The sequence below is a fragment of the Centropristis striata genome, chromosome 18 (assembly GCF_030273125.1).
Source record: "Centropristis striata isolate RG_2023a ecotype Rhode Island chromosome 18, C.striata_1.0, whole genome shotgun sequence".
NCBI classification, from domain to species: Eukaryota; Metazoa; Chordata; class Actinopteri; order Perciformes; family Serranidae; genus Centropristis; species Centropristis striata.
The window spans coordinates 15,543,580-15,570,679 of record NC_081534.1 but is presented as its reverse complement, the minus strand read 5'-3'; the positions used below and the strand labels follow the sequence as shown (position 1 = coordinate 15,570,679).

Genomic DNA, 27,100 nt, shown 5'->3' with positions numbered 1-27,100 from the left:
TAGTTCTCATCCAGGTATGTTTATTGTTATCCAGAGTGCACTGAGAGACATACAGCACAGACAAGAGTGAGCATCCAATAGAAAACAGAAAGAAAAAATTCCACTGTGATGTTTATGTCTAATAAAAAGAGTTGATAGGTGAGATATGGACCAGGTAATTTAGTGTCTGTCAGTTAACGTGTATCTTATCGCAGTGCATCTACAGTGCAGTGATTATCTGAGTATTGTTAGAGAAATGTATTACAAGGCGTTTGATATATGCTCCAAAAAGTCTCATCTGATTATACAGGAAGTGATATATGGCATGTAATGTAGCAATGGCGATGTTTACCATGTGATTCAGACATTACAGATATTACAAAATCAGCATCAAGTTAGCTAGGAAATAAAACGCACAATCAAATAAAAAAGGATTTGATTGATGAGGCAGTAAGTGATTGACAGGTTGGACATGTGGAGACCTGGGTGTAGCTTTCAATCAGCACAACATCTTTTAAAAGGTATATATTTACAAGACACATTATTTATTGTTCGATAGATTTTTCATCGTATTAAATATATTAAATCATATTCTTCCATGCAGAAAACGCAGTGTTGTACAGAACAGAGTTTTCCTCCGTTATTCATAAAAAAATCTGTAAAAGGGCTGGTTTCAAATGTGTGGTACAAGCTTCATTCTTTCTCTTTTTTTAAATGAATGAAACACACTCACTCTCCAAGGAGGCAGAAGGCCCTTTATCTAGCTATAATCTATTAAATAACTAAATCTTCCTACAACTAAATACATCACTCAGCAACAAAATCACTTTTCTACCTAACAATATTTTGTTCATTGCCTTGTATAGTGTCCAGCTCTGCTACTCTATGTAGGAAGTTTGTAGGAAATGAAATATCATATCTGTCCCTACAACAGAGCTTCAAAATAAAAGCTCAAGACGTCTCCGTCACAGCTAATCTCTCTGGGCTCCGTGAGGAATGATAAAAGAGTTCTAGGTGGCAACAAAGTCTGTGTATTGCACGTGTTTTTATGGAAAGCTGACGTCAGTTCGACCATGCAGAACTTAATAAATGCAGTGAAAACACAAAAGAAATGTCACCTCTAACTCTCATGTGTCATTTTGGCTTACAGCTACTGTATGAGGTGTGTAAAAAGCAACAATGTCGTAGTGGATTATCACTTATAAATTATTGCACCACACGCGTCAAGTGTTCCCTGCACCGAAAAGGTTACGCAGTAAACCCTCGATGAAATAAAGAATTGAGCGTTTAACAAGGAAGGTAATACTGCTTCTTGGCAAGTTCCATACAAAAAAAAAAATAACACATGGGAATTAAGGGGTCGTACACAAAATTGGAGATGTGTGCAGAAATGCATAATCTGTATTTACTCTTAATGTACAGTCATGGAAAAAAATATTAGACCACCCTTGTTTTCTTCAATTTCTTTTTCATCTTAATGCCTGGTACAAATAAAGGTACATTTGTTTGGACAAACATAATGATAATAACAAAAATACCTGATAAGAGCTTAATTTAAGAGACGATAATAACCAAAATCATTATCAGGAAAACCATGGAAAATGTCTAGATATCAGCTCTTAAATTAAATTCTTATGAGCTATTTTTGTTGTCATTATATTTGTCCAAACAAATGTACCTTTAGTTGTAATGGAAATTGAAGAAAATAAGGGTGGTCTAATATTTTTTTTCCACGACTGCATTTGTGTGTCCAGTCTGAGAGGAATTCATTCAGGACTCCCAGCATGCAGCTCTGCTTTTCCCACAATGCACAGCGTCTATTTGGTCCAGTCCACTCTGGCAAAGAAAGGGTGGGATTTGATATCATCCACTCCCCCCACACCTGCTCCCAGCCTCTCTGTTGGGTTGTACTGGAGCAACTGCAGGACATAGACAGAAAGAGACATAGACACATTTTTAATTCAGTACAATAAGTCATACCATAGTGTCTGAATCCATGCTAACCATATTCATAAACATTTAAAGATGATCAGTGTTGAGGATTTGCAATTAGCTTGAAGATATTAGCATGGTGAGGCTTCGTATAAAGGATGTTTCTAGGATGTATGTTCATCTGTTATCTGTCAGAAAAACATTTTCTAATCATTTAAAGTAGTTTTTAGCGAGATCTGGTTCGTATTATCTTCCTGCATCAGATGATGTTTTCAGTAATGTGATTTCTTTTACTTGTAATTTCTGAAGAAATATGTCTGTTTTTTATTTTTGCCTGTTGAGCTGCGGAAACAGGTCATGCTAACCCAGTTCTTCTTTTATTGTATTTATTTTAAGCAAACCACTAATGCTGCTGTAGTAAATTACTGATCTTCTCTGTTATCAAAAACATCAAGTTTCTAACCGACCTGAAGGCTCCTTTCTTAACATTCATTGTACTCTCGTCTTGAACTGACAGCAGCTTGAGACAGATATATGGTCATCTGCTCCAGGCACGTTACTGCAGTGTTTACATTACACATCCTGCAGCATGTAGCTACTAGGGATGGCCGTTTGAAAGAAACCTGCCAACTGGAGCATCTATAATGTTAATGACCAACTCATCGATTAAGTATGTTTTTATACAGACTCCAGGATGTATAAATACATGCATACATGGGCAAAATAAAAGATATATATATATAGTACAGTAGTACTTTTGAAAGGAAGATAAGAGACTTCCTGTCGATCATAAAAGTGAGATTTTACTGTGAAGATAACGTCAAGGAGTTCAATTTTTCATGTTTTAGCCCCCGAAGAGGCATGAGGTTAGTTTTCACAGTAATCTTACATATTTAAGTGTGTTTTGTGTTTAAATTCGTTTTGGATTAACTTAAACCAAGTAATTCATGCTAGCAAAGTTTACAGTAAGCTAGTTTTGCTCAAATTAATACTTTTGTATTTCTGTGTGTTTTATATTGCTATTGCAACTTTCACTTTGCAAACTGTAACTTTATCCAGGTTAATTCTCAGCTCATTGGCTTATTGACGTACGGATGCAGAACTGAACGCTCAGCTGTGTTTCAGTTCAGTGAGTTCTGATACCAGTCATAGATAAAATGAAAATAAAATACACATCGATTAAAAATTCCACGTGATCGACCAAATTCTTAATGACCATTTATCGATCATTGATTAATTATTCCCATCCCTAGTAGCTACATCCTAACACCTGGGGAATAGATCATCTTGGCTGTGGATTTCATTAATTTATCGCTATTTCCAAAGACCTTTCCAGCTGAAACATGTTTGTATGTTTTTTGGTTTAGAAGCTTTTATTGGTGATTTTTCAAGGTGGAAAGCAACACAAAGGCCAGTGCAGATTGAAGAGACATAATGTGCATTTTTAAGTGTATGTGACTTTTGTAAAGATTGGTTAATACATGCAGGATTAGAAAAACATGCAGGATTTCCTGTTTTAAATCAGGTAAATCGATTTCAATTCAATTCTGGACATAAAATCAACAGTTACAGTTAGAATACACAGGTTACCAGTAACACAGCACTCACCTGCTCCAGCAGAGATCTGGCCTCCTCTGAAACAGACTCAGGGATGTTGAGAGCGGTGTGGCGACCGATTCCTGCTGGATGGCACCGCAGCAGAGACTGAACAGAGGGAAGGAGGGGTGGAAAGAACAGATAACTATCAATCAAAACAAAGAAAAACCTGACAGACTGAGGGCTGAAGAGAGCGATATAATGACACCCGCAGAGCCTAGGTCAATGTGAGAACACCGGGACTGGACAAATAGGAGGAGACCAAAGAGCCCGAGCACCTGAAACAACACTGATCACACAAACTAACAAGGTCATCATTTAACTACTGTTGCTCTTTCTTGGAAATGTTGTGAGTGAGGCAGACAGAGTGGAGTGTCACAGAAAGAATGACACTGAAAAACGTTTTGGTTAGTTAGTTTTTCCATGTATAGAGAGCAGTTATAAAGCCTTTAAATTTGTTCCATAAAGCCAATTTAGGAGAGTTTAACCACCTGCTTGTAGCCAATGGCCCAATATCCAGTTTTGTTACCAATATATTTATCAACACATCTGTCAAATTTGGTGCTTTTATCACAAACTACAATTGTTATGAACAATTGTTATGTTGAGCTATGCCGCCCCATTAGTTTACTTAATAAGCCGGGCTTTTTTCAGTTAGTCTGACTCATTTCAGTTGATTTGTTAAGCAAATTCAACATAGTTCAAGCTGTGGCAATTTATAGTGGGAACTATATTGTATTTGCTTTAAGGAACTGAATTAACTGAAAATGAGTCAGATTTAATCCTGGTTTATTTAGTAAACTCGCTTTGTGGACCAGGCACCCCAGGTCAAACTGTCAATTACAAGGAATTGCTGCACTCAAAAATTAGAAATAATCTTAGAAGTGACGGAAAGGGAGCACAAGACCTGCAAGTGCTTTTCCTACCACAAAATGCAGCCCCATTGTTAAAATAATTGACAATAATGATGGTAATCACTGTATGTTGCTACAGCCTATCTTTCAGTGCATCTACACCTACAAATTGAAAATGTTAGAACAGAACGTGTGCAGCGGGAGAAAGCCTGTGAACTGTTTGTGTTGGGAGACCCTGTGTGTTTTTTTCCATCAGTTAGGTCGGTTGCCTCTCTCTCTCTCTCTCTCCCTCTCTCTCTCTCTTTTTGTCTCTCTCCCTCCTGATACGTGCTGCAGGAGTTCTGGCTGGCTTCCTAGCCGCAGTCAAGACTGCTCCAGGCAAGATCTTATCCTGCAAGGATCAAGAGACACTATGTGTGCCTGTGTGTGTGTATCCTTGCCAGGGCTGTACCCAGACATAATCATCAAAGGAGACATCTGTGTGACTGAGTTGTTTTTTTCCAGGTAAGTGGGTGTGTATTGTTGCACACATAGGAACACTAACCTAACACCCCGACTCATGTTTGGGGCCATTGATGGGAAAGACTGATAGCTGATATGAAAATATGCCCACTGGCAATCAGTTAGGATTTATTCAAATTTAATAGACAGTAAAAAATTGAAGGGACGATCTGCAGCTGCACTGTGTGTCTGTGCGTGCAACTGTGTGTGCATTTGTCCTTCAAGAGTGCAGTAAGTTATAATTAGCATGTGTACATGCATAGCAGCTGAATATGGATCTTCCAAACAAAAGGGCTCCGAGATGCTCCCCCTTCCTCCCGAGCCTGTCTTAAAAGACTGTCCCTCAGACGGCCCCTTATTCTGGACCAGCCGAGGTGCAGCACCTTGAGAGCTGCCCCGGTCTTCACCTTCCACGCCGACCTCGGATCGGCGTGCTCCAAGCCCAGCGCTGCTCCTAGAGCCAGCAAAAGGGGGGCCCGGGGAGAGCTGACCCCCTGGCCCAGCAGATGGAGCTCAGGCTGGGGGAGAAAGTCACACCGACACCCCTGGCACTCCCCGAGAACCAGAGTAAGAGACGGCAGCCAAGACGCACCTCACACACATCACACACACACACACCAAAAGCAACAAACTCCAGCAGCAAACACATACAGACACGTGCGCAGAATCATACACAACCTGGCACGAACATAAAGAGTGTGTGAGAGTTGAAAGCCGAGACACCTACAGACATCCCACAACACCTCAGCAACAAAAACATTTTTCAGACTTTTTTGACTCACCATGCCTGTCAGGAGCTCGAACAGGACGGCGCCTAAACTCCACCAATCGCACGCCGCCGTCTCCTCACTGATACCTCCCACCTCTGGAACAGGGGCAAAAAGAAGGGAATTAATCAATAAATCAAAAGCAGGGAAACAGCTCATGTGATGGGGAAGAATAATCAACTAGTGATAGATGTAAAATAAGAAAACAAGCAAATACGTATAATTAAAATCATTTACTGTGCTTAAGCTGTAGAGCACGAGACCCCTTTTTATAGTGATTACATCAAAAACCCTCAACATTAAACACTGTTTCAGCCCGACATCTTTGATTACTTAATATTTCATTGAATTGATACAATCAATTCAAAATGAGCACAAAAACATGGACACAGTCACACACACACACAAACAAGTGTGTGTCTCATAAAAGGGTGATTTGCATAATAAAAAAGCAGTTAAATTGAGGAAACCGTCTGCTGCAACTTCACACCATCTGCATGACCTGACCTCAAACACAAACACACACTCCTACAGCGCACACACACACACACACACACACACACACACCAAGAAATGTAAAGCAGGAACGACTGAGAACAAATAGTAGAACATTTCTGTTCAGTTCTCTTTACACCCCCTGCGCTGTTTTCCGATCCTCAAAATAATCTATTACTCACATTCTTATTTTCATTATTAATACATCTGATTATTTTCTCAACGAATCAAAGAATTGTTGGGGTTGTAAAATAGTGACAAATCAGAAGATTTCAATTCCTTTTTGTCAAATGAACCAGGGCGATGCCCTTTAGATCCTTTTCTAAAATTTTTCCTCATTTGATCTTATATTTGTCTTTAAATGTCTCTTAATTCTATACTACACACAAACACTTCTACAGCATCTACACACATGGTAAGACTACAAAACCCTCTCAAGTTGAACATTTTATCTTGGTCTGTCCACTGTCTAGCTAATGGCCACGCTCTGTGAGATTCTGATCCACAACCAGTCTACTGAGACTCTATGGTACGTGTTTAAAGGGACAGTTCACCCCCAAAATAAAGAATACATATTTGTCCTTGTACCTGAAGTGCTATTTATCAGTCTAGATTGTTTTGGTGTTAGTTGCCGAGTGCTGGAGATGTCTTGAATATAATGAAATCACATTTAAAAACCTCAAGTGCAACGTCTCTTTCCAGAAATCATGATGCGATTACTCCCACAGACCTTGTTGTGAGCAGTTTCATGTGGGGAATATTTTCTTTCTAGTATAGTTTATACATGAAACACCCAAAAAGTCTACATTGATAAATAACATTACAGGTAAGAGGAAAAATGTATTTTTTGATTTTGGGGTGAACTGTCCCTTTAAGTAAGACAGAGAAACCAAGAGTGAAACTCATTTGCTAAAGTCAAAAGTGTATGTGTGAGAGTGTGTGTGTGTCTGTGTGTGTGTGTTAGCTCCACTGGGTACCAGATGGCCTCTTGTGCCGCTCAGCTTCCCTCTGCTCTGCTCTCTCCAGAGGGCCGGGACCCAGGGTCACGGCTGCGTGTGCCCAGAGACCAGGCTCCTCAGCTGGGAGAGCACAAGAGACAAAGACCCCTCGTCTCCCGGAGGCTGCCGGGAACTCCAGGGGCCTGCGCGGCTCTCTTGCAGCAAAGGTTAGAGAGGGCTATGATACGACTTGCACGTTTCCCCATATACACACACATACACACGAACACAAACAGCCAACTGAGCAACCAGTCTTCAGGGCTCCCCAGGACTACTGTTTTGACAGCCAAGGAGAGAAGATCGTCATTGAACGGACTAGTGATACCTGCGTAGTTATGAGCTGGAGGGTGGATACTGGACACACACACACACACACACACACAAGCACACGTCTCAGAGCAAGGTCGATGTCATCACAATGGATTAATGTCTAAGGAGCTGCAGGGAGAGTACAGTGGAGCTGGCTACACTTACCGCTCTGTCAGAGCGAGGCAGGGAGAAGGGGAGATAGAGAGAAAGAGGATGGGAGGGGAGAATTAACTGCATCCACAGGCCATGGGTCATTCAAAGCCCACTGTTACGCTGCACTGTGCGGTTTTCAAATTCGACCCTACCTCCACTAAGCTGCCGTTTTCTTTCTTGAACAGCAAGCTTTAAAAAATGATTCATGAGAATTCTAAGAAAACAAAAGGAAGGAGTTCAGATCCACTGGAACAACAGCACAGTGTGTTCACCTCGTGGCCTCTTCTTCCCTTTCCCCTCAACAATGCAGTTCCCTCCTGCTTTGTATCTTAATCAAACTCCATCTCCTCTCTCCTGTGGCCCATAAGGAACTTTCTCTCTTCTCCTCTTAGACCGACTTCCCTAAAAACTTAACCGACAGTCATTGTTGTAAGGGGAAGTAAAGTGTATGCAGGTAGGAAGTAAGGAGGGATCGCTGTATGATGTTCCAAGACTGTCTTACGAGCTGCGGAGGCTCTGTTGAACTTGGGCCAATAGTTGATAAAAGTTTTCTATTCAAAAACAATCCGTTGACTTATCTTCGTTATGTGGATTTGAAAATATTTAAATAGAAAAGCAGAAGTACTGTCAGGCTGCAATTTCTTACTTGAAAAGCGTTTCATGAGATGACAGCTCTGTGTCAAAAGGGGAACTAGAATTTATCTTCCATTAGATCACACTGTGGCTGAGCAGGTAAAAGGAAAAAACAAACAACGAGCTTGACTATGAAATCACCAGTAACTGACTTGTTAACTCAGAGAGGAAGAATACTGAATTTCCCTATTCTTAGACATTGAAGACAATCAGTTTTGGCCCTGCTTCCCTCTCAGCAAAACAATAAACAATCCCTGTTTCAGCTCAAATCAGTTTGTGTCACACCGTCACTCAACAGCTGTTTCATTTTTTTTTCTTGTTAGAGAGAAAAAACATTAGCCATCTGATGTTTATCAATAATGATGAAATGGTGAGAATGTAAATAAGCAGAAGAGCAGAATAAATACATTAATTCCCGGCTCTTGCCGTATTTTCCGAGTCCACTCCCATGTTTTTTTTTTTTTGGGTGTGAATGTGTGCGTTTTAAAAACATGTTTCCCTCCGTCTTAAACAGACACTCACACACACACACACACGCACATACGGTCACAGCAGGCCCCCTGCTAGCTTTCTGGCAAACAGTCATAAATCTGTCATCAGGAATGAAGCCATCGCTAGAGCTGACCCTGTCTGGATAAACAGCAATACATAACAAGGGCAGGAGAGACACACACTCACTAACCTCTGTGTGTGTGTGTGTGTGTGTGTGTGTGTGTGTGTGTGTGTGTGTGTTAACAAGCACATACATCTGCAGATACAAGCATGTACCAAACGTAGGGGTTTTCAGGTTTGTAATAAAAGCATGTAAAATAGATGATAACTATTACTTGGTAATATGTGTATAATCAAGTTTACAACAACCACAACAACAACTATGAAGAAAGGTGGTCATAAGAGACACAGAGGAGGAAAAGTTGCCAGTGTTTGAGTAGGACAATCAATGGATGTGGAAGTGTTACAATACATTGCTTAACAACAGCATAACACACCCCCTGCTGGCTGCTCATATGTATTACAGCCATTGATCCACATGGGATCAACAGTCGTTTAGCTAACAGGACCTTTTACACCTGGGCTGAGGTCAGTTCAATTCCAGTTCATTTTTGTGACATTTAACCTCAACAATTAACGTTTTTTGTTTTGTTTTTTAAACTGGGTATCATTTTTATCGTAATTATTTTTGTGACTGTAAACACCACCCAAATGTGATTTAAAGAGCACCACATTTTTATTGGAGCTTCACCAGCCAATGTTATAATCCCACCTTGGCCTTTCACTGGTCAATCATTATTGGTGAATATATGGGGAAAACTTTTATTTTTACAGAACATAATGCAGAAAAAGATGGTTGGAGTAATTCAGAAATGGAATGAATGCATTTCTTAAAATTTTCTGAAATAATAAAGTTATTATTTCATGGATATTTAATCCTGTACCTGTTGTTTTTCTTAGTTATTTTGATGAATAAATTCCTTGTGAAATTTGCCATTTGCACTGATGGCATTTTGGACAATAAAGCCTATTGTTAAACTGTAAAGCATGCCGCCTTCGGTACATATTATTGCCACATTTGGGGAATTAGGGTGGGGCGATGTGACGATTAATTATATAAAAATCTCTATCATTCTTATTTTCTATATACTATCACTTCAATTGTGTTCTCAAAAAAAAAAAAAAAAACTTCAGTCATTTGGTTCAGCCGTTTTAAAAAGTAATCAAAAATTATTTGATGGTGAAAATAATTCTAATCATAATTGGTTGCAGCCCTTTAAACTTTTACTTTACTAGTTTTTCCAGAGCTTTGCCGTTATAAGTAACTGTAATTCAATTGTACACTTGTACATCTACCTTTTAAAAAATATTACATTTGAATAACAAATTCATTTTTAAATAGACAAGATTGTGCAGCATATTAGAGGTGACCTTTTAGACCTACCATCCACACTCTTCCAAATCTCTCGCTGCTTATATTAACAAGAAAATTACTACATTAATCTAACAATGACTTAAGTGGCAAACATGTCTCGGCTTGGCACTTAGATTTTAAGCTTCATTATGCATAAAGCTCCTTGCGCTGAGCTTTACTCCTGCGTGTCTTAAGGTCATCTACTGCTGGCCACTGAACATATGCCTTTATGTGCTTCTATTTCCATTAGGAGGCTTTTAAACAAGCTGTTGCTAAAGGGAATAAAAATGCACACTTTGGATATTAGATGGAGCATTTGTTGCTTTCAGATTTATTACAACAGTGGCATACTGTATGTTCTCGTCACAAGGAGGATTTAAATCTGAAGTGACCTTCCTGGCTTGAGAGAGAGAGGATGAATATGAGAGAATAGCTTAATACAAGTGCGTGGGAGAGTGAATGGGTGCGAGAGTCACTGTGTATGTCTCAGAGTTTGCAGCTAACAGTTATCCATCCTGCATATTTAAGAAAGATGGAACCGAACTCATCGCACAGCCCAAGTGTAAAGCCGTATATAAACATTTCAGCCCGTAAATGTCACATGCATATGCACAAATACACACATACAAGTGTTAAGTAGGGACGTGGTGCTGTAGTCTAGCAGCAGTTTGTTTTAGGCAGCTTGTAAACAGCATGCCAGCGCTGCCACAAGCCTGCTGAGGGCAACACATGGGGTTACCGCACTGCTGGCTCACTGCTGCACAACAACACACTCTACAGGACAACGAGAGAACTGCTAAAAGAGCCGGCCTCTCAAAACTGCCACCACAAGGTTAAAAAGTAGATTTCTAATCTATCATTAAGATATTAACGGAAATGAGTTCAATTCAAATATGTGAAATAACACCGACATCATGTTTACTGTACGTAGCCTTAAGATGTGGTTCCTTTAATGGCAAAAGAAGCAAACAAACTGAATATAAAGAGCACCTTTGCATGTGTATTTTATGTCCATTTCGGGGTCAAGAAAAAGCTGTGTTGATCGGTTCATCCTCTCAGGAGTGGTTTGTGTACACTTGGATTGTTTATTCATGTCTGGCTATGAATGAGGGTTTTGTGACCATGGGAAAGTGGCCTACTTACAGCCCTGCATGCCTGCATAGAATTAACCCCAAATAAACCTCCTGACTGACACAAAAACACACAAAATAAGGCTCCCAATTAGTATAGTGCATATAAGATATCAGGGAGACAAAGTGTATTAGCATTAGGGGTGTAATGTTTTTGAAATCAAGACAAAAAAAAAAACACATGACACAACGTCCACTGATTTCGTGTCGTTGGTCCGTCTTCGCGATCGCAGTCTTGTGAATGCAGCGGCTGCAAGGACAAACATAATCACTGTCGGTTTTCTGATGGTGTGGGCGGACAGAATCGATAAGAATAAAAGAGGTTTGTGGTGCTTGTGACCAACAGGTAATGTAACACCAGGCACATTACTGTCAAAACAAGCATCTGTTACCCAGAAATTGAAGTGTTAACTGAGAGTTTCAGTTCATATTATCTGCTATCAGAAGTTTAAATGCGTCATCTTTGTTATTGTTTACATTTCACTATCAGATACCACGGGCCCTGCAAGTGTTGCAGTCCACTCCGTCATCACAAAATGACAAGTACAGACTCAATACCCCAGTGCTTTTAGGTGAAAATTTCTGCTGGGATTGATAATATATTTTGTTCATTCTACAGAGGGAACAGAATGTGAAAATACTGCCTTTGTCAAGGACAATATGACACATTTTATAATTTAATTTGTCTTTGAATTTGTTGATCAATCCATTTTTTTATTTATGTTTAGGCTATGAATGGACAGTGAATTTATAAAGTCATCTATTTCAGTGTTTTTTTGGCACTCTTGTAATAAAATTAATAAAACCCATAAAATGTTTTTCTTATTCATTTAACCAGGTGTAAATAAAACAGTGGCTCAAAAGAGTTTTGCACTGAACCGTGCATTGGCAGAAGCATTACACCTCTAATTAGAATCTATGTTTTACTCACCTGGTGCACAGTACATGTTGGCAATGGCCTCTTTGTCACAGGACTCCTCCACATCATTCCAGCTGCAGAAGTAGGTAAGCTGAACGTGACCTATGGAGACAGGAATAGAGGGAAAATGTTCAAATTCTAAGTAAGAAACATTAATTTCATGCTCAGCCTCTGGTCAACCTCATACAGTCAAGTGTCACTCAGACTCCCTACTTTCCAAACTGTTTACTCACCTTTAGAGCACCTCCTTCCTCCGTTCCTTTCTGCCTCTCTACGTCGCTCCGCGAGCTTTTCAAGCACACAGCCCCAGCGATTACTCCTGTTTAGCGGCTACCCGTTAACGCTATCATTAGAACTAATGGTGTCATTAGGTAGCCGTGGCCATTAGCCTGGGCTAGCCAGACTGATGCACCACACTACGCCGTTGATGGGCCCTTTAGAACAATAATTACCACCAGGGAGACGAAAACAGCCACTCAGCTAATTAGACGCTTGTTGATAACGAGGTGGAGAGAGATGATTGTAGGACGACAAAGGAAGAAGTTGAGGGGGAATCTGTGACCTCCTGGTAAAACAACACTTTTGCTTCTGGAAGAGCCATTATTTTGGTAAGTAGTTGACTTACAGAGACAGTCCCTTGGTCAAATACTATCTGCTCTAAGACAGGAATCAGCAGGAATAACTTCATCCAAGTTATGTGTTTTTTGCAGGAGAAAACAAGCAAAACCATATAACATCAACATAGTACAGCAACTTCAAAGGGATGTGATTTTATGCTTGTCGTAAAAGAAACATGAGTGTATTTATAGGATTTCCATTAGGTCATTATTGAACTATTCATGTCTGAAATGTCTGTGGTTTGGGGCGTTCCTGGTGGCACACCTTGTAGAGCACGTACCATAGAGGCATTGTCCTCTTAAAAATAAATTAATTAATAAAAAAAAAAGAAATGTCTGTGGTGAAACTCTCAATAGGAAACGTGTCTAATGCTGTAACATCAAGCAGTTATTTGTCTTGTTCATTCAGGTTTAATAAGAGTCACAGATATATTTTGCACTAACCTAATCTACATTTTTTTTTTAATATTTCTTTGATTAAACTAAAAATAATGCTGCCCGGATATTATAGCTCATAAGCAATTGTGGCATAATTGTTTAGCAGTATTGGACTACGTAATTATATAACGTGGACTAGAAGTTTGTTTGTTTTTCTATATAAAAAGGTTCGAGGCTATTTAGACCTACTACTGTCTCTGAGAGCTATGGGACACATGACAAGACTGTGGGATCTTACTGAACAAAACCTTATAATAAGCAGGTAATATTAGTTGTCTAACCTTGGTGGTCAAGCAGGATGTTGTTGGGGTTCAGGTCTCGACAGACGATGCCCTCTTGGTGCAGAGAACTCAGGGCTGCCACCATCTCCACCGCCCAGCATCGTACAAACTCCTCCGGAATGCGAGCTTGGGACGCGGCCAACGACAGCTCGTCCAGCTCTGCAAACAGCCGCGATACTTCTTTATCAAATTCGCTGCCACCTGTATTACTAATAACTCTTGATGATTCACCATCAAGACTTAATAAATTTGCAACTGCTGCGCAGGCCTCGGTCCCATTTGTGGCTGGGATGGAGCCTGTGCTGTTGCCACTGGGGTCTGGTACCAAGTCTGTATTTATTCTTTCACTGGCCTCTAGTTTCTCATTAAGCGAATCAGTTACTGGAAGATCAAGGGGGAGGTCATTGTCTTGGCATGCAGGATGGACCACCATTTTGTCAGAGGCCTCTTGCCCAAATGTCAAACTGCAGTCGTCCCACAGTGAGTTGAAGGGAGAGGAAGAAGCAACACTGGTGTCGCAAGTTGCGGAAGCTGTGCAGAAAGATGAAAGCTCCTGCTCCAGTGGCTGCTCCTCCTCTTCCTCAGGCTGGCTGTGAAGCTGTAAAACATCAGGCTGAATGAACTTCTGAGGAGAGGCTGTGGCCTCGAGGCCCATACACACCCCTGAAGTGTCCAATTCCTCCTTTAAAGAGTCTACAGTTCCACCCGTTACAGGTAGGTTTACCAAAAGGTCTGGCGGGTGACCTTCATCTTCCACTAATGCCTCTTTAAATGAGATGACTGGCACTGATTCATTGGAGCCTTTATCACTGCAGTCCAACCCCCAAAGCTCAGAGCTGTGGCCTTTGACCTCCTGAGCCAGCTCTGGAAGATCCTCAGTGACATCCGAGCCCAGGTCGGATGTAGAAAAAAGGGGAACCTGCTTTTGAGAGGCGCGCTGCTCTCCTGAGTCGAGGCAGGTCACTTCGCTCGCACTGTCTTTGCTGTCAATGCGGAAGAACTCCATTGGCGTGTGCTTGGATTGATCCAACGATAGAGGCACAGCAGGGGAGGGCAAAGGACTGAACACGTCACTCTGGTCCTGTCCCTCGCCACGGTATTGCTCATTGTCAAGGGTGTGGCCACTTTTGTCGGACGACTCTGTAAAAAAGCCAAGTTCCTGAGAGCTGATAGGCGAAGAGAGGCTGTCGTTGCTAAGCAGCGAGCGGCTACGCGAGGAAGTCGTGGTTGCCCCAGTCGGCACTTCCAGAGACAGCATTTCCTGTTCGCTCTTCTCTTCCTCCTCTTCTAGTGCATCTGGTTCCACTTTATCTTGTTCGTACTCGTTGCAGAGTGTTAAATAACTGTTGGTGCACTCTTCCTCTGAGGTGGCTCCGGAGTCTGACTGCGCCCCAATTTGTTCGAGACGTCTGGGAGGGAGGACACTTCTCTTAGGAGACGCGGAAAGCTTCTCCACTTTGTTCCGCAGCCCTGAGACAGGATCAGAAGCAGCAACCGGCCCAGAACCAGAACTGGCTGACCCTACATCCAGCTGTGGTACAGCATGATGTGGAGAGTGCACAGCTGTCGTGTGGCTCTTCTGGATGAAAGGAATGTCAAAGCTCTCATCTGGGCTGGAAGTACGCAGGTACTTTCCAATGTGAGACCACAGCTTCCCACCTAAAGATGAAGGAAACAGATCATTAAAAACAAAGAAAAACTGTATTTAATACAGTGGTCAGCAGCGATATAAAGAGGGTTAGAGAGGAATTAGAGAGAGAGCTGTGCAATGCCTAGATAATTGCAGCCTTCCCACCACATTAACTTTTACAGGAATGTCACCTGGTTCGACCGGAAGAATCTTGGTCTAAATTTAGCTCCTAGGCCATAATTCTCTCTACCAGAAAGTCTCTGTGTAGCAGCACTGAAAGTTGCTGACTGGGCAAACACAAATTTTAAGGCTGCTACAATTTGTATACTTCACTATGTGCACAGTAAGCATGCACTGGGTGTCAGATCATTCAACATATGCATATGGATAGTTTTATTGATATTCAAACAAAGTAACAATGTGATGTAGCAGAATTCTAAATTACCCCTTAAGTTGTGTTAATGCAGCAGAAACAGGACAAAATAAACCTGATACGAGGTCAGTGACAGAATGACCCCCAGGCCCCTATTGAGGAGCCACTTTAAGTCTTGCTTCTTCTTGCCATTATTACCAAATAAATTAATTGTAATTGATTTAACTACAATTTACCCTGTGTAAATTGTTCATTTATCTCCTGATATTTTCATGGTATGTGTCCAAAAAAATCGGTGCCAGTGTATTTGTACTTCAAAATCTAAAAGTTCTCTGTAGCCTGTTTTATGTTAAACTTTGAACCCATTCGCTTTTAAGTAGTCCAATCAAATACGAAGCATGTGATGTAAATCTCTCTTGTAACTGTACACCGCCCAAATATTCTGATTAATTGGGAAATACATCACAGTACAGAAGCGAAAGATACTCTACCTTCAGTTTCACAGGGACTTCAAGAGTCTGGGGTTCCCTGTCTAGTTGCCGGCTTTGCCCACTTTGTAGTTTCAGAGGCAGGTGTCTTAAACACTGCTAGCTATCTGTCTGATTAGCCCAATATTCACAGATCTTAAGATGCTTTGAAAACACAAAAAGTAATGTGAAAAAGAGACTTTTCTTGACTTTGGTCTCAGGGGCTCCTTACTCACAGATACTATTTGGTAAAAAGGGTAATTAGTTTCCACTTAGGAATGAGTAACCAAGGCAAACAACAACAGTTATGACTGAACCTAATCTGCTAAATAGAGCTGTGTGTGTGTGTGTGTGTGTGTGTGTGTGTGTGTGTGTGTTTTAGTTTCCCAGTCTAATGTTAGCATTTTGACTTCTCTCTGTCTTACACACACTCGCTTGGGCACAAACATACAGCTATACACACAGCTGTAGTGTGAGCAATTGGAAGCCAGCATCTGTTGTGTGTGATGAGAATGGATAGGGAGTTCACAGTGATGATAATGATAGTGGGGCAACTCGATGGCTTAGAAAGTAAAACCATCCACATGTTGTTTTGTCCAATGTCACTCAGGTCACTGCCTCCCGCCGTCTGCCCGTCTCTCGTCATTCAACCCATCAGCTGCTAACAGCATACTAAAGACGAGGCTGAGGAGCAGCCCTGGACTTTCTGCAGTGTAACTATTCTGGCATCTGATTAGCTTTATTAGATCATGTTCATATGATATTCAATACTGTCCACTAATATTAGCGCAGGGTGGTTATAGAGTGCACCAGATTGAATAGGTTACAGGGCATTAAAAAATATGGCTGCATTTCATTGTACGCGCACACCCACACACATCCTGGAGTGAGTGGGATGTAAGGAGGCCCAGGTGTTGGCATAGCTAATGAAGCATGCCGCCACCTGGTATTCAGAATAATGACCTGTGACACACACCGATCTCTATCAAACATCTGTCTGGAACAAGGGCAGAGAGAGAGCTGGGAGAAGAGAGGAGGAGGGATCAGGTGAAGGAGGGGAAAAGACAGTTGGAGGTAAAAAAGACAAAAGAGGGGAGATGAGCGGGGACGACATGTGTACCTTCAGCATACTGCAGCAGAAGAAAAACAGTGTCTTCGGAGACGATGAACTTCCTCAGCTGCACCATGTGGGGCACGGTGTGAGGCATGATTGTCCTCTTAGTCCGCCCGCAGTCACTGCTCTTCCTCAGACCCTGCGATAAGAAAGGAGAGGAGGCGTTAAAAAGTAAGCATCGAAATCTGAATATACGGGCGAGAGGAGAAAAGAAAAATTAGCCCAAATATGGAGGGCACGAAGTGGAGGAGGCAAAGGAAGGTTAGTGTTTTAGTTTGCGTGAAGATTAAGGTGTAAAAAAAGAGGAACAGAGTGTGGCAAAGGAGAAACCTCCTATTAACGAGGTGGCAGCTTTGCCCCATGGCAACCCAAAGTCACTGGATTCATCAAGCCACATACAGCGCGTGACTTTAAAAGAGCCACACAAATTTATCAGCCCTACACGTAAAGTTCACATTGGCTGCATGTGTGTGTGTGTGTGTAGGTATGCGTGTGTGGGCGCGCACTTGTGTGTATTCATCTGTGCCTGCGCTGTGCGTTGACATCTGGCACACGTCTCACACCTGAGAGCAGAGGAGCTGACAGGGACAGGCCCATTAGAATCAATTACACCGGTCACACACAGGGGCTTCTGGCACACTTCACACTTACAGTCAGGACGACTAGGATGCGGGGCACACACACACACAACACACACAACACACACAACACACACACGTTTTAAACTTACTTTCAGGATAAACGTCTCTTGTGTTCTCTTGTCCATGACCAAAAGAACCTGTGATGGAAGAGTGCCATTAATTGCCAGATATGAGCAGACATACACAGTCTAAGATGATATAGTGGTTGTGTCCTCCAAAGCAGTGTTTTTCTACTGCTGGGTCAGGGCAAACATGAGGGTCACGGCAAGATAAATGTAGGTCCCTAAATTATACTAGAAAAAAATGGCATTAACATGTTGGATCCTGCTGTGTGGACCAAATCCCATCCCAGGCACATTGCAATGGCAAAAAGGAATCTATAGATGTCTGTTGTGTAACAGAAAAAAAAGGGAAACAAATGCAATTCTATCTGAAAAAAAAATTAAAGGTGAAGGAATTAATAAATATTTTCATAAATACATTGTACCCAACCTCCAGGGCTGAAAAATGCCTACACAAAAGTGCCAAAAACGGCAGTTCTTTGAACCGCCACATGAGGCTAACTCAAAGCAAGTCGATCCCTATAGACCCAAATGTTAAAATGTTCATCTTTGAAGCAGAAATACACGTTTACAGCCTGGTTTAAGGCTTAAGAATTGGGACATTGTGTAAAGTGTAATAAAAACAGAATTAGAAAGGAGTTTTCCAGTTTGAGCTTTAGATCCAAAGCTGTTTTTTTTCACATTTATTTCCATACAGAAGATTCACAAATTCCTTTCCTGTGCCTGTAATTTTTATTTTATTTTGGAGCGCATGTGTTCCTTGAAAAATATGCCACTAAAGATCAATGCAATGCTTTAAAGAACACACAGTAATATCTAGCTGTGCCATCTCTACCTTTCTGTCCATCTGCCCCCACATTTCCACAATAAAGGAGCTCTACTATCTCCAATTTCCTTTACTTTCTCCCTCTTAATCTTCCTAATACCTTATTTCCTCCTCCCTTCTTGTCTCTGACATCTCCATTGCTCTTCTGCTCCCTCGACGTCTCCAGGGAGAGCTTGAGCATATGTGTGTGACCTGGTCTGTGTTCGTGCGTAGTGCAGTGCAGTGCATGTGTGTGTTTTGTGGGTGCGTTATCTCCATGTGACCCTGGCTGGGACCAAACAGGTGCAGGCTAAATGGATATGAATGGAGCTGTGAGTAAACAGAGTGGCAGTGCTAGCCAGGGCGCTAATATAATTAAGACACAAACATCAGGGAAGGGGGGAGGTGGAGAGGAGGGGCAGAGGGGGGCAGTAGGGTGAGGAGCTCTCTCCATCTGTCCCCTCTGTCCCCATTAAAAGTGAAAGGAGGAAGGAGGAGGAGGAGAAATAGGAGAGGAAAGCCGGGTCACATAGTTTGCTCGCTTATGGCAGGTTTTTTTTTCTTCTGTTTTTGCCATGTGTCCGATTTGTTTGACATGTTGTGGATTTTGCATGCACCTCTGTAGAGTAACACATGTTAGTATTGTGTCAACATTTTCCTTGGGGTTTTGTGTGAGTGTGTGTATGTGTGTGTGGAGGACGAGCATCATTGATTCAATGTTGTGTGCCGCTCTCTGAGCTGCTTGCCAAGTCATTTCATGGCTGAGTGGTGAAGTTGCTTCGCCGGCAGCTGGTTGAGAGGACCAGCAACCTAAACTGACCTTGTGGTAGTCATAACTGACGCTGAACATACACACACTCAGCCCTTACCATACCATTCAGTAAATCTATTACGCTTTATTGCTTCAGATAAAAGAGATGGTCAAAGAAGGAAAGGACACAAGGAGGAGAAATTTGACACATCCACATTTATCTGGGCTGGAGCAATTGTTAAATAAATAACGGTTTGCCGGACATAAGAGTAATTATTTTGTAAAGACCTCAATTACTCGATTTTTTTTTCACAATAAGGAGTCTCCTCTTACATATTTACTATAATATTCAAGGAGAAAATTCTGTGAAAGAGCAAAGTACTGAGACTAAAACACTTGCTAGCGACCAAATGCATTCTCTAGTTTATCATCTATTTTACTCTCGACGAAGACTTGAAACTAGTGATCGAGACCATAAACTCGTCCGAAAAAATGCTTACTGATGTAATAAGTCAAGTGAGAATAAGATCATATTCTCATCAAATTTGACTTATTTTTGCAGCCAGTGGAGTCGCCCCCTGCTGGCCATTAGAAAGAATGCCGGTTTAAAGGACTTCTGCATTGGCATCACTTTTCATACCCAGCAGCTACGTCCACTTCTTTTATACAGTCTTTTACACCATTTTACTCACTTTCTTGGTAGAAAAATAATGACAAATTATTGATTTTGATTAAACAAGAAACACCATTATAGTAAACTCACAAAATGTGAAAAAAAACTGACCTTATCTATGACTCCCAACACCCTGTAAGCCCTCAGCTCCTCGGCTGGACTCTGCTGGCCTCCTCTGCTGGTGGATGGGCAGCATTGTGCCCCCAAAGCCTTGGACAAAAAAGACACTTATGCTTTAATGCTTTAATGGTGTGCTATTTTATAATTAAAACATGGTCGTAATATATTTTGTATCATCACCTCTTGCATCATGTGACCTAAGTAATATGTTAAGTTAAGGAACAGTCTGTGATCGTCAGATACAGTTAGGGTATAGTAGGCATTTAGAGCTTTTTAAAAACAGCTGCCGGCTGTGACTGAAATGTATTATTTATTATTATTGTCAATGTGCATTATGAAGAGATTTAAAGAGGTTTAAAGGTGCTGTACACGACTTTCAGACAGTAATATAGCAATATGTGTGCAGCCATTCCTGGCCCAGACTCTGAATGTCTGGAGTATTTCAAGTAAAGCACCTTTAACACTTTTTCAACATAGATATCCTGTGATGTTTTTATCTGTAATAAACCCGATTGACATATTGTCTCAAGTGGTTTGAGGACCCTGGTGGATGCACGCATATAAAGCCGATTTGCATAATCTAATATAGACATCATACAGGCCAACAGCATTTCCCTCCCACTCACCACTGTCTGTGTTGAGCCTTGACCCATGTTGCTTCTCAGATGCTGACTGGATATCTGCTCTGCTCGCATCAGATACTCTGCAGTCTTCTTCTTCACTGCTTCTCGCCGCGTGGGACTGGGCTCACCTGAAAGCAAAGCAATTTTTATAGTGCACAGTTAAAAGTTTCTGTATAAACAGTCTATTTACTGATAAAACAGCATTTTATTACTGGAGGGGTTTCTCTACCATTAAAAGGCTCGGGGGCAGCACCCAAGCCGTTTTGGGCAACACTTAAGCTATATGAATGTAAACTCAATATAGACAGCGTCAAAATTAACAAAATTACTTTTACCTTTTACTTGGCTGTATTTATTCATTATCTGCTCCAGCCTGATATTCAGATATGATAATAATAATAATATCGGTGCAAAATTAAGTGAAGATGCTTTTCTTTTTTAAACTGAAAAAGTAAAGTTGTCTTGGAGGAAGACCCCCAAACCCCCGCAAGATAAGTGTACCAAAGTCCTCCACAAATGTAGGGAGAATATAGCTAGAAAGCCTGACGATTGAGTACAAGTTATGTTTTTGTTTGCAATGTCAGGCTCTTCTAGGGCAGCTATTCTCAACCTTGGGGTCCAGACCCCAATTGGGGTTGCGAGATGATTTCTGGGGGTCGCCAAATCATTTTGGAAGTCAGCTCTGTCTTCACTGTGTTAAAGTGTTCATGTGTAAATGTGTTTTAGTCTTTTTGGTCATTTAATGTATTTTTTTGGTAATTTTGTGGGGTTTTTAGTCATTTTGTGTCTTTTTGGAAATGTTTTGTCTTTTTTTTTGGTCATTTTGTTTCCTTTTTTTGGTCATTTTGTTTCCTTTTTTTGGTCATTTTGTGTCTTTTTTTGTCATTTTGTGTCTTTTTTGGTCATTTTGTATCTTTTCTGGTCATATTGTGCCTTTTTTGGTAATTTTGTGTCTTATTTTGATCATTTTGTGATCAATTTGTGTCTTTTTTGGTCATTTTGTTTCTTTTTTGGGTGATCTGAACTGTGCATGTGAGATTCTGTTCAGTAAGCGGGGGTCACGGACAACATGCATGTTAAATTGGGGGTTGCGACTCAAAAAGGTTGAGAACTACTGTTCTAGGGGACTGCTTTGAAAGTTTGGGCCTTGTGGGCCTTGGAAGATTTTCAATGGGTTTACTAGAAGTCATTGCGAGTACTACTTAGATTCGTGAAGAGCGTGTAGAATGTTTTCTGTGACTCTGGAGAGAGCTTCATCATGTCAGACTCTGGATCTGGGATTAGAGACTACAGTTTTTTACCTCCAAATTGCATAAAGTTTGAAAGACAAGGCAAGGACGGTCAAATGCGCCATCAACTGTTATTAAAGCTTGAACTATACTAGGTACTTAAAAGTCATAACATCTCAACATCAGCTCTAAAAGACATGTAAGCAGGAGTTTTGTCAGTAAAAAAAGCTTGCTGCAACAAAACCTTGAGCTCCATGTTCCTAAACTGACCTTGCACTCCTTGCAGTAGCAGGTCAACTCCGCTGCGATAGCAGGAGAAAGCTGCCTGGAAGTCTTGCTCTTTCTCTTTCTGTACAGCCAAACAGATTAGCTCACTGGCTCTGTCCAGGTAGTCTGACTTCGGGTCCTTCGGGTTGCCGCCACTGACTTTCCTCAGACTGCCGGAGAAGAGTGGCGTTCGGCCTGGCCAGCTGACCTCTGGGTTAGGAGCTGAGGAGGCAGGGACAGGGGCAGGAGATGGGGTGCGGCGATCGTGCAGGGAAGGCAAGCGAGGGCTGCAGCTGCTGCTAATGTTGGTGGCTCCCCCCTGTGGCTGGTTTGGGGAGGTGCGGCCTGAGGCCATGCCATCATCCAGCCCAGTCAAGGAGTCTGTATCTACAGCCAGGGAGGTCAGGTCGCTGTCACTGGACGGGCCTGGGGAGGAAAGCGATGCGGACAGATACACACGTGTGTGAAGTAAAAAAAAAAAAAAGTAAAATGAGTCTATGTATTAGCTGAGATGTAGGTGAGTATTATTTTGATGCACAAACAAACATTACCTCCATACTCAGATGTGATGGTCAAATCATCTGCACCACTGATGTCTCTTTGAACTGAAAAACATTTCCACACATCTCTGAGTAAGTATGAATCAGCTGTCATTGTAAAATTAAAGAACATTAATTGTGTGTAAGCTACCGTCAGAGCTGCAGTCTGATAAACTGTCTGCCAGGAAGTCAGAAAAGGGCTCAGCAGGTCCAATGAGCTCTGAGCCGTCGTGGACCTCGCCTCCCTTGAAAATAATTTTAATGATTGCACATCTTAGTAGTCTGTCTGGGAATTTGTTAGTATTTCTGCATGTGTGCGTTTGGGTACCTTGAAGAAATCTTGGATGTGCTGACTGCTATAGAGAGCAGGGATATTAGCAGAGAACTGCAGCAGATCCTCGGAGCACTGTCGTCTCTCCTCAACTACTGAGTTGTCAAAACGACCTGCACATGCATGCATGGATAGAAAGATACACACATACACATCAGTGATATTCCCTTTAAGCAAATGATCATGATAAGTAAGAGTAGTGCTTACTGACTGAGTAATAACATTGAGCTGCCTCAAGAGGGCAGTCATCACTCCTACTCCAATGTTCAAAAGAGCCTTTTTCTCGACAAATGTTTGACACAGGGGAATCAAGGAGATTAGTGTCTTACCAAAGACTTTGGCCTTGGCAAAGGGAGGAAACAGCTCCGACTGGCTACATACATTCTTGTGTAGCTGCAGGAGGTTCTGATGAAGCTTCCGGAAATCACTGTATCTCTTCCATACTGTTATCTACAGGAAGATAAAGAGGAGAGATGAATGAAGACAAGGAGGAGGAGTTTCTGTTTATAGATATGTGAAGCTTTACCAAACAAATAATATCAATTTTGTTTAACAAAGGCTGCTTGAAGAAGTGACCTGATTTTTGAAGGACAACAAAAAATTCTAAACTTTAAAACAGCTGAAAGGAGTTTTTTTTTAACTGATTATAAATTTGTTTTACTTTAATAATGAAGCCTCTATATGACCTACATTAGCACATTTAAACAACGATTTACAGAATACATGCAAGTTTACATTTTTCCAGGCAAGGTCCGGCAAAAAAATGTTTTAAATACAAATGTGACAGCCAGAACAAGATCTTTATGACATGAGGCAGTGGTGCTCATGGAAACACTACCGCTTTTGTCCATAACTGCCTCCAAATTCAACATAAAATGAAAGTCCTTATAGTTGCTTTAACTATTTCAGTTTTTATGCCTGAAACTACAATGAATACTAATGAATATAATGAACATGAGCTATTGGTCCTCTGGCAGCACAGGAAACATTGTAACTTATATGATAAGTTAAATTACTCTTCTTACCACCTTTTATAGATTAAAACATAAAACACAAGTCACAAAGTTCACACACAAACCTGAATGAAGTAGTTTCTTACTGTGTGGCATGAACCAAAACATAATGGCTCACTGTTGAGATACGAGTCTGGTTTGCTTAAATCCTAGCCAGCCTGATCACCGCTACCAAACCACAGCACTACTCAACACTGGAGGTATGTGTCTTCAGGCGAAACTCTTTCACTCTGCCTCGAAGACACACATGCAGTAATTGACATCATGCCTGCTGCATTAGTGCTGGTTCCAGGCTAGGCTGCATTCCTCAGTGTGTGACAAATTTAAAGGAGCATATATGTGAGTTTTAGAGCATGATTGTACATCATCTTAAGAATATGGACTAATTGAATGCTCTGTAAAACATTTTAAAATGATAGTTTTCTTGGGAATTCTTTTAAAAACATCATACTGACAGGAACTTAATTTAGTTCCTGTAACTGTGGACAATAAAAGCCTGAGTGTCTGTTGTGTGTTTTGATGTAAAGATGGGAAAAAATGCAGCATGAATGAAAACAATTCTCCGGACCTTATATTTGGCTTTTTTTTCTGGCGAGATAAAACAGACTTTGCTTTATAAAATATCTGGATAATGAACATAAAGCTACACAAACTTGCAAAGCCTCTTTCCATTTCCAAATTACAGGTGTCACCCTTTACCTTGTATTTGAAAATGTGTCATGTGTTTGTATTGGAAATTTGTTATTACATTGGTCTATTACATTACTCTTTACTAACTTAGTCTGAGATAACTGATAGCTAATAATACGTGCAGAAACAGTGCTTATCTTCCAACCCTGCAGGGGAAACCCCTTCGAAAATCCTCCATCAAACTCCTGTCTTACAATAAAGTTAACTCACTGCTTTGCACACTGACAAAGTCAAAATATAAAAATATTAATGGCTGCATGTCTTACCTCTTGAACATCCTCTGGGTTCTTCCTTGAGATTATCTGTGAGAAAAAGGGGGAAATGTACCCTTTATATGAGCAATTCTTACCTAAAAAATAAGATGCCAGTGCTGATTTGAGACTTCCTTGTGAGGCTAGCACAAGTATGAGCAGGGACACAGCTTTGAGTATGACAATGAGTGCATTATATAGGGAATGACGGAAGTCTTGAGGGTCAGAACGAGACATCACCAACAACCATCATAGGCAGAGACAAAGAAACTCAGCCTGTCCTTATTCTAACTTACTGAACTGGGAGGCTGTAAAATAGCTGAACAAACTGGTAACTGGAGGACTAGCAGAAGGGTGGATGAATGTTAGGATATGTCTCTTCATTTCATAATGAGAGGACTTTTTTCTCTATACAAGTACTTGATCTGTGAGTTGCTGTGTAGTGTCAAGTGAGCCCATTCTTAGAAATGAAAGTCTGATTGTATAAAACTGAAAGTGAATTTCGGGTAGGGGTTTTAGTCATAACTTGAAATAGTTTATATTATAGCAGCACCTTACTTTGTGAGATGGATACAGAGAACAATTTGCATGTACCCAAGTTGTGACAATAACCGAGGATCTCACATTTCTCCATCCAGGGATTTCTTTGAGAAGCTTGGCTTAATTTTTTGGGCAATATGAACTAGCTATTCAGCTAACTTTAGGGTCCAAACAGATTTATTTAGGCTTTAAGATGTTTACCATTAACTCCTTAGTGGTCGTCTATCGTATCGCTACATATCGTCACACACTGTTAAAATAATCGCCTCAAGTCATTTTTTGTCATAATTGTTGTTTTTTTTGCCTAAATCATCTCCTCATGACGCCGGCCACCTATGGTAAAATCGCCTACATCCTCAGTTGATCAGTTCATGTGACTTTACCCCTTTAAGATCATCACTTCTTTGATAATTTGCCAAATTCATAGGCATCAGATAAGAACCCAGCAAAGAAGAGCTACAGGGAGATTGTTTAGTTATCAGTTTAATTTATCAGTCTTTTATTGTTGACACTAATATTGGTAACACTTTACTCCAAGGTGTCTATATAAGAGTGACATGAGCGTGTCATAAACATGACATGGTATGTGTCATGAACATTAATGACACTTTGAAGTAACATTAATGCTCATGATACTTGTCATGTCATGTTTCTGACAGGCTTGTGTGACTCTTATGTAGACACCTTCAAAATAAAGTGTTACCACATCTTGCTTAAGTCACAAAGGCATGTTAAAAAAATTGCCTAAATCATTTATTTATCTTAAGTTATATAATTTACACACAGTGTTATTACTATGCCAATAGCCATCCATTGTTACCCCCTTTTTGAGTGAAATGATCAATAAATGTCATATGTTACACTTTTGGTGAAGTTTTTTGTGTTTCCTGCAAAACTTGACAAAAATGAGTAAGGCGATTATTTTAACAGGGTGACGATATAACATTAACTAAGCTAGCGAGTTAGCCATCTACACAGTGTTTAGGTCCGATTCAATCAGACTGGCTAATGCTGCTAATGTAAATTAGCAACTAGACAATCTTGGGGGCTAAAACACCACATTTAAAAAACAGAAGCAAGTCTAAACGTGCCTGTTAGCTACATACACGCTGTTCACAAAAGATGTTACCATTGCCAGCTATTACTCAAGAGGTTAAAGTAACGTTACTGGTGTTTGCATCATATTAGCTTGGTTAGCACAGCTCAAGCTAGCTAGCTAAAAACACCTAGCATTAGCCGTGCTGTCACAGTGCCCATCACCTCTCCACTTACCCTTGCGGTGACTTTGTACACAGTGTAGCCTTTCAGGTGCTTTTTAGGATCTGTGACAGTATAAAACCGAGCCAGTTCTCCTCTGTCCCGCTGCGATATCATTCTGATAGTGACAACATTGCCAAAGCTACCAGTCGGCTAGCCCTACACATTCATTCTCTGACAGCACAGTGACAAGTGAGTGAGAGCTCCTCCTGGAGG

At 41.0% G+C, this 27,100-nt stretch overlaps 1 protein-coding gene across 1 annotated transcript; it reads right to left on the bottom strand.

Annotated features, from left to right (window-relative positions):
• rps6kc1 (ribosomal protein S6 kinase polypeptide 1) lies at nucleotides 1-27,062 on the bottom strand. The gene is made up of 16 exons (XM_059356185.1): nucleotides 26,900-27,062; nucleotides 25,103-25,138; nucleotides 23,463-23,583; nucleotides 23,131-23,246; nucleotides 22,954-23,047; nucleotides 22,815-22,868; nucleotides 22,267-22,689; nucleotides 20,771-20,895; nucleotides 20,136-20,234; nucleotides 17,823-17,870; nucleotides 17,099-17,231; nucleotides 13,509-15,167; nucleotides 12,185-12,274; nucleotides 5,645-5,727; nucleotides 3,520-3,615; nucleotides 1-1,898 (listed from the first exon to the last, which is right to left on the bottom strand). The coding sequence occupies exons 1-16, from the start codon at nucleotides 26,999-27,001 to the stop codon at nucleotides 1,797-1,799; spliced, it is 3,381 nt and encodes a 1,126-aa protein (XP_059212168.1). The 5' UTR covers nucleotides 27,002-27,062; the 3' UTR covers nucleotides 1-1,796.
• Nucleotides 27,063-27,100: the final 38 nt, after the last annotated feature.

Excerpts from the sequence above, each read along its gene's own strand:
- rps6kc1 (XM_059356185.1), bottom strand. The coding sequence starts at position 27,001 with ATGATATCGCAGCGGGACAGAGGAGAACTGGCTCGGTTTTATACTGTC. Across the intron at positions 22,869-22,953 it reads ATCAGACTGCAGCTCTGACG|TTCAAAGAGACATCAGTGGT; the intron begins GTAGCTTACACA and ends AATGTTTTTCAG. Across the intron at positions 22,690-22,814 it reads CATCACATCTGAGTATGGAG|GCCCGTCCAGTGACAGCGAC; the intron begins GTAATGTTTGTT and ends TTTCCTCCCCAG.